Consider the following 8,430-nt stretch of genomic DNA (forward strand, 5'->3'; position numbering starts at 1 on the left):
ACTCCGGTTTCCTCCCACATTCCAAAAACATGCTAGGTTAATTGGCGACTCCAAATTGTCCATAGATATGAATGTGAGTGTGAATGGTTGTTTGTCTATATATGTGCCCTGTGATTGGCTGGCCACCAGTCCAGGGTTTATCCCACCTCTCGCTTCATCATACCCCCCCCCCCGACCCTGGTGAGGATAAGCGGCATAGAGAATGGATGGATGTACGTATTTATTTGATATTCCCATATTATATGTACTCAGTGTTATTTTGTAGTGCATTGTTACAATATTGAGAAATTGACTTTCTCAATTCTCAACTTCTATCACGCACCAGCTGCAGAAGCTGGTGTGCCCCATTTATGGACCCAAATGACTCCACATGAATACAAGTTTATTTAGTTCATTTTGGATTGATATTTAAAAATCATGTGGTGTCCAATCATCACAACTGTTATCACTGACATGAATCCTTTATGAACGCAAGGTTTTATTTATCTAAACAGCATACAGTTATATTTTGATGTTTCTCACGGCGTGACACACTGCAAAAAAGCACATATTGAGTGCACCTCAACTTTAAATTTGTACTCCCTGGTCAACTTTTTAACCCGCAAGTTGGGAGAATGTGACATATTGTTGTACAGTTGCCGTAGCAATTTTTTTGAAGGACCACTTTTGGACTTTTTCATTAATAGGTCTGCCTGTTGATATCCAATGCTGTGAGTTCACACCTAAAACAACACAATTCACACACTATAGTAAAACAACTTGAGGTGTGTTTGTGTGCGTACAGGTGGAGGAGGTATTTGGGGGAGTATGGGTGGGGGGACCTTCAGGAGGCATATGTATGTGGGCCTAAAATTTGCTCCTAAGGTGAACGCTGAACAAAGAAAGTCACTTTTTTAAATCAAATGTTCCTGAAGAAAGTGGGTCTATGATCTTCTAACCAGGACAATGGAATAACAGATCACCTATGATAAAGCTTTGTGATATGATGGAAGCAGTCTATATCCTCTTATGTGTTTAGACCAGGGGTGGGCAAACTACGGCCCGGGGGCCACATCCGGCCCGCCAAGTGTTAGAATACGGCTCGCCCGTTCTTTCCAAAGTATTTCATTTAAACTTAATGGGGTGACAGGGCCTTCTCCATTGCTGCCCCCACCCTACTGGAACTCTTTGCCCCATTCGCTGCGTGTTTGCCCTGACCTTCCCAGTTTCAAAAAACAACTAAAAACCCACCTCTTTAAATCTGTTTTTAATGTCTAACTTTTTATACTGGCGGCACAGGGTCGTGTGGTTAGCGCGCAGACCTCACAGCTAGGAGACCCGGGTTCAATTCCACCCTCGGCCATCTCTGTGTGGAGTTTGCATGTTCTCCCCGTGCATGCGTGGGTTTTCTATGGGTACTCCGGTTTCCTCCCACATTCCAAAAAACATGCTAGGTTAATTGGAGACTCCAAATTGTCCATAGGTATGAATGTGAGTGTGAATGGTTGTTTGTCTATATGTGCCCTGTGATTGGCTGGCGACCAGTCCAGGGTGTACCCTGCCTCTCGCCCGAAGACAGCTGGGATAGGCTCCAGCACCCCCCGCGACCCTCGTGAGGAAAAGCGGTAGAAAATGAATGAATGAATGAACTTTTATACTTGACTGCTGTGCCCCGCTTTTACCCATGTTTTAACTGCGTATAAACGAATGAATGTTGTATTTTAATGTATCTTTTACTCTGTTTACTTGCTTTTATTCAAGTCCATTTTTCTGTAAAGCGTCTTTGAGTATTTTGAAAAGTGCTATACAAATAAAGTGTATTATTATTATTAATAATATGCAACCTGGGATCATGACTTGAGCCAACTTTTTGATGGTTTAAGTAGCTGTTTGATCAATTTTGTTATTTGATGGGGTCTGTTGTTTACAAAAAGCTCCTTGAAAAGATTGCATGACATTTTTATAGATACAATAATTCCAGGTGGACTGTTACGTGTAAAATGTATAGTATGCCCCCCCCCCTCCGGTCAATTTTGTTAAATCAATGCGGCCCGCGAGTCAAAAAGTTTGCCCACCCCTGGTTTAGACGGTGGCGACACATTTGTGATGTTCACCAAATATTGTGACCATATGCTGAGGTTTGAGCCATACGGAACACATCATGAACACATTACATCAGACTTACACCACAAACCTCAAACGACACAATTCAGATCATTTTGCTTCCAAGTACTGTTTATGTACGCTTTGTGGCGTAGAGAGGCAAAAAAAACACATGCATTTGGATACTGTCAGATCGGCATCTGTCTTGTTCCAAATGTGGATAAAAAAGCTGATCTGTATCGGATGTCTGCCAAGGCACCTGCAGCGTAAACAGACAGATTGGGTAAACCCGGTCAATGCGAGCCTGATGATTCTTTCAGATGCCAAGCGCTGTAATCAGATAACGGGGCCGGCAGCCTTGGCACATGGCCGAGTGTGAAAGACCTGCCTGACGTGCTGCCTGATGAGTGGGAGTTTGAGGCCGTAGATGAGCGGGTTGATCAGCGGTGGCACCAGGAAGCCCTCCATGGACATGACGACCGTGAAGGCATGAGGCAGGTTTTTGGACGCGAGTGCAGGCTGCACCACCTCGAAGACGACGCTGGTGACAAAGCTGACATAGGTGACCAGGTGAGGGATGCATGTGGACAGGGCTTTGTTGGCTCTGCCGCTCTTAGACAGCTGGAAGCTGATGATGAGGATTCTCACGTAGAAGCAGAAAACCAACACCAGAGGCGTAAAAACAAAGGTGATGACTATCAGCAGCTCAAAATGTCTCATCAACGAGATGTGCACACAGGATAGGCGTGTGACGGACTGGTTGTCGCAGAAAATGCGGCCCACGTGGGACCTGCACAGCAGCAGAGTCCCGCTGGCGGACAGCAGGCCGGCGTACACTACAACAGGCAACGTCCATGAGACAGCAAGCAGCTTGGACACAACAGAGGGGCAGAGGAGGTTGTGATAGCTCAGAGGGTGTACGACAGCAGCGTACCTGTCGTACGCCATGACCGTCAGTATGATACACTCCACAGAAACATAGACATGCACGAAGAAGGCCTGTAGCAGGCAGCCTGCGGGTGAGATGAGCTGCACGTCGCTCAGCAGGTCGTGCAGCAGCTTGGGGTAGAAGGCGGTGCAGCCGATCAGAGTGTTGCACATCAGGTTGGCTAAGAAGATGTACACAGGCTGGTGCAGAGCGCCGTGCTTGCAGATCAACAGCACCAACGACACATTGAACACCACGATCAGCACGTAAGCTGCACATGTTACGCACACGTAGAGGAACCTGAGCGCATGCAGCTCCTGAAAACCCGTCAAGACCAACACGTCCACCCGAGACTGATTCAGCATGCTGACTGCCACATGTCCTGCGCATGCCACGCTTTTATGCTCTAAATGTCACTGATGCTCACGCCTCATTGGTCCTCTACTTTGTGTGTGTGTGTGTGTGTGTGGCTGAGAGAGAGAGAGATAGATAAAGATTTGCTTCGGAGGAAACAACACTTGTCTTTTCTGTGAGCAGAGGTTATAGGTCAAGGCTGTTCTATGTATCTATGGAGGAAGATGAAGTATTCTTTCTATTGCTTTCTGTTATCAAGTGTTTGTGTTCTGAGTTACAGATCTCCTTGTGCAGTCTTGTTGTCAAACATAGAACAATGTGTTCTTTCAGATTGCATTATTAGTGTTGTGTCTTCAAGATGATATTTTAATATTTGCCCAGTCGATGTTGCAATTGAACAAGACCTTTGAGGGTGGCAGGGGCTCAGGAGGTGGAGCAGGCAGTTCAGAAACCGAATTGCTTGCTAGTTCAAACCTGGCTTTTTCCATCCCAGTCACTGTGTCCTTGAGCAAGACACTCACCCGCCTCCAGCTGTAGATTATCACGTTGACGTTCTCCTCCAATTCACTTGCTGTAATTATTAGATTCGGCACCACAACCCTCTTCTATCAACTGCCATTGATCACGTGCGAAGACGGAAGCTAACAAGCTAAATCCACAATCCAGGTTGAAGCCCTAAATATGCAAATGTACAGGTCCTCAGATGGAACCGCATCCGCAGCCGACAACTGTGCTCATGTCAGTTGTGGGGTCCGCTTCCTCCTCACTCTGATGTTATTGGTGGTTTGCGGATGGAACACTTGGTGGCTTCTCCATGGTTCACACTGTTTACCTGTTGCCATTCTAGTAACGGAGCATATTTTTGTCAGTTTTGACAAAGAGCTGTTTTGTCAGTTCAGCGTACGTGTCAGGTACACACTGTGTACACAGTATGTACTGTATGCATTGTATACTATTACAGATTTATAAATGATTGACTAAGGATGAATAAGATGTGTTTTCTGCGGGAAAAAAACAAGTTTCCTTTAATAGCAGCAATTTTTTTGACGTGTGTGAACATACGCTGCTCCTGTTTGACCCTCGGCCCACACCGTAGTTTGAATGAAGCATGGAAACTCTGTAGCAACAAGCTGGAACAAATATTGATGGGAAATGGAGAAAGACTCCAAATTGTCCATTGGTTTGAATGTGAGTGTGAATGGTTGTTTGTCTATATGTGCCCTGTGATTGGCTGGCGACCAGTCCAGGGTGTACCCCGCCTCTCGCCCGAAGACAGCTGGGATAGGCTCCAGCCCCCCCGTGACCCTTGTGAGGAAAAGCAGTAGAAAATGAAGGAATGAATGAATGTAATTATCGTTGTAGCGGCACATCGAATCATTTACCACAGAGAATTCCCCTACTTATTATAGATAAAGATTAAATGCAATTCTGAGTTACTATGTTAACTATGGACAAAATATGATTAATCGTGATGGAATATTTTAATCAATTAAGAGCTCAAATATTTATACATAAATATTTTTTTAATATTATATATAAGTGTGTTTTATTTTATTATTTCCAGGTTTATGCTGGTCACAATAAAAAAACAATAAAAACAATAAAACGGGACAGGTGAGGTGTTGCTAATTCTTACAAACAGCGACGTGAACCATACAGGTTCAACTTACGTGAACTTGTTTACTGTTGATCACAGCATTGATATGGAATGGTGTCCTGGTTGTGATGTCAAGGACATAGTGGCACAGTGACATCATCATGTTTACAATTTGGCTTCGGGTTAATGAGCCTCGGGAGGAGGGGTGGAGGCTCAGAGGATGGACATGCTGAGGCCAGTCGCAGCATCATGGGAGAGCATTCCCCTGTTTGGACCCTGTTACCCACTACCAGTACACATAAACAGGAAAACAGACAAAAAGGTCCTACCATATGGATGTCTTTTGTCCAGCCAATCACAAAGTGACGCTGGCCAAAATTTGATTTGGTGCTATTCCATACATGTTTCCAAAAACATTGTCATCTTTGGCATGCCAAATTTTTTTCACCATGACAGAAAATGATGGTAAACTCACAGAGTTCCAACTGGCAAGCAGTCTGGATTAGAGATGGAGGCGGCCCCACAATAAAGAGGGAGACGTGATAAATAGACTTACTGTACATAATGTCACTTGATGATAAATATCATCCCACAAGATTGGTCACTTATCTTCTCGACACAGTTGATTTCTGATTTACTTGTCTATTAGCAAGTTGACCTAGTGTATGTTCCATGTTTGGCAGCGACTAACCATTCAGTCATAGAGTGTAGGGACGCTGCTAACGGCCTTCTGAGGTCCACAACCTGTCCGCTGCAGACAAAACAATTACAACAGTGAAAAAGCGGTTAGGACAACCAGTACTGTTGTGGTCCAATGTGTGGGCCCAGTTGTGATGACAACAGATGATACTGTATTTCATTAACATGTGCTTACTGTACATATATGTATTTTCTATGTAGCTCTATTTTTATTTTACTGTCTGTGCATCTTTGTAACATCATGGTTTGTGACATCATACAACTGGTTGAAATTTGAAATTTGTGTGTTTCCATGGGTCCACTATCGTGCAGACGTCTGTGAGTTTTAAGAGCTATATTTGAGGCATTAATATGCTAAATGTGTGTGGTGTTTAAAGCTACACTTATTAACCAAAAATTCTATACACATGCCTCATGGTAATTATATAAATCTATCTACGCCCGGCCTCAACTAACACACTAAGACTAAGCAAGGTGAACACACATATCTTTGCGAATCAATTCGACAAAGTCACAGATAGCAAGTCAATAAAAGTTTCACTCTAATGACTAGTGACTAATGGAATAGTGTGGTGTCTTTTCTGTTAGCTTAGCTCCTTTCCACATTGCAGTCACTTTATATTCAAGCAGCAGAACACGCCAGGACTCACTTGGCTCTAGTTGGAAATGGACTGACACCGCTTTGTACATTTCTCTCTTTATGGCGACAAAAGCAGTTGGTTCGTTTGATAGTACTAACAGTTAGCATGTTAGCTGTTTGTTTTTACCCGCTCAAACACCCAGCCGCTCCTGCTCACCCTCTGGAAAAACGGACCACGCCCTCTTAAAGGGGCCATGTCAGCAAAAGCGCTTTTTTATTTTGTTTTGCCCATCATCCACAATCCTTATACGAGACAGGAACACACACGTCTTTCTCTTTTCTTTGCATTCTAAAGATATAAAAACAGCTAAAAAGCAGCAGGTAATTAATAATAATAATAATATTTTATTTATAGAGGCCTTTTCAAAAACTCAAAGACACTTTACATGGTAAGAGAAAACAAACACAGGTGTACAAAACAGTATAAATAACAGTAGAAATAAATAAAAAGGCAGGGTTCACAGTGCAAAAGACCAGATTAAGAGATTGTAATGTGATGTATGACTAAATATGTACTTCTTAAAGCGCCTATCTGTAAAAGCAGTGCAGAACAAGTGTGTTTTTAAGTCAGTCCTGAAAGGTCAGCAGTGTCACAGATCTCACAGGCCAAAGTGAGTTCTAAAGAGAGGCAACAGAGAAGGCTCTGCTATGAATTGGCTCTGTCCCCCCAATTCATGCACGTAATGGGACACACCTTTTTCAGATGGCTTTATAGTCAGAACAGGTGCGTTCCATTACGCGCATTGTTAGCTGCCTCTTCTTAGCTTTTTTATATGAATGAACCTAGTGTTAACCACAAGTGTTTAAATGTAACGCGCTGACTCCGTCCAATGTAAATGTAAGATTTTGTAGTACAATGTTTATTTGTAGTTTTATTGAAGTTAGTTTGAGATGAACATGAACCAGTTTGACCTGTTTGTTTCTCCATTTGGAGAGATGAAGCGCTAACAAGCATATCCCGGAGGACGCCATTAAGCAGACTGGTCTCACGTGGCTAAAGCCATGGACAAACATGTTGACACCAACATGTTGACCTTTGACCCCAGGGACATCACTAATGATATGGGGGGTTGAGCAACAAAAACAAATCCTAATGACGTGTCATAATTAAAGCCTGGTTTGTAAGGTTCTGTTGTTGTGGTGACCTTCATGGACCTCGATAAAACAACTGTATGTTGAGTGTGTGTGTGGACACCAACAACAGAAAGTAGAAAGTAGTGAATGAAAGTGAACGATAACAAAGCCAGGTAATCACAAATGATGCCTTCTTCTCTGTGTTATGGCTCGCTAGGTGCTGCTGTTTGGATTAACAACACAGTAACTAACCCTACCCCCCGTACCATCCATCCAACCAAAACACCCTCCTACATCCTGAGAAACTGTTTCTTTATGGCGTGCTCTTCTACAGCAGATATCTGTAGCTGCGTGATGGACGGATGCAACATTAAGTCTCCACTCGATGTCCTTCCTCTTCCACTCAAGCTTGACAGTCTCCCAAAAACATAGCACGCACCTGGTGGCGGCGTAGCAAGCAAATCGTGTTGGTGAGATGACGTCAGGTGCATTGACAGACATCGGGTCATTCCATTATTTTGTTTTTTATCTAAGACAAAGACCCGGGATCCACCAGTTGAGAACCATTGTTCCACAGAACACCTATAAGATTGAAGACAATTAGAAATGCTTGACGTTTATACCGATATCGAAACTGATATCAGCCAATTCCGATACCTGTGACGGCCCTTCTCTCAAGCCAGAGACCCGGATAAAACACACCCTTGAACATACGAACGCCATACAGAGATGCCCAATGGGGATACAAACCCTGATCTCCTGACCACTTATCCACCGTGCTATCCTTGGTGCTTTAATTAAATGCAGTTCTTTCTTCGTGTTCCAGAAAATCACCACCCTCCTCCACATCAGCTCCGACTTCCACTCATTAGCTAATTTGTTGTAGTTGTTTATCGAACATGTGCATCAGTGTAGCATTAGCACGGGATAAAAAAAACAAAAAACGTCATTAGTACAGCCTGAGTCTGTAGAAGAAAAGACTCATTAAGCAGATAATTAACGATGTGTCCTCACAGTAAGCAGGAGCGATGCTAATTAGCGTGGAGGAACAACAAC

General features: G+C 43.5%; 1 protein-coding gene across 1 annotated transcript; it reads right to left on the minus strand.

Moving 5' to 3' along the window:
• Positions 1–2,161: 2,161 nt before the first annotated feature.
• LOC131134831 (olfactory receptor 11A1-like) lies at positions 2,162–3,702 on the minus strand. The gene is made up of 2 exons (XM_058080471.2): positions 2,471–3,702; positions 2,162–2,341 (listed from the first exon to the last, which is right to left on the minus strand). The coding sequence occupies exons 1-2, from the start codon at positions 3,373–3,375 to the stop codon at positions 2,194–2,196; spliced, it is 1,053 nt and encodes a 350-aa protein (XP_057936454.2). The 5' UTR covers positions 3,376–3,702; the 3' UTR covers positions 2,162–2,193.
• Between the last annotated feature and the right edge of the window lie 4,728 nt (positions 3,703–8,430).

Source organism: Doryrhamphus excisus, linkage group LG8 (assembly GCF_037039965.1).
Source record: "Doryrhamphus excisus strain RoL-2023G ecotype Guam linkage group LG8, RoL_Dexc_Guam_v1.1, whole genome shotgun sequence".
Lineage (NCBI taxonomy): Eukaryota > Metazoa > Chordata > Actinopteri > Syngnathiformes > Syngnathidae > Doryrhamphus > Doryrhamphus excisus.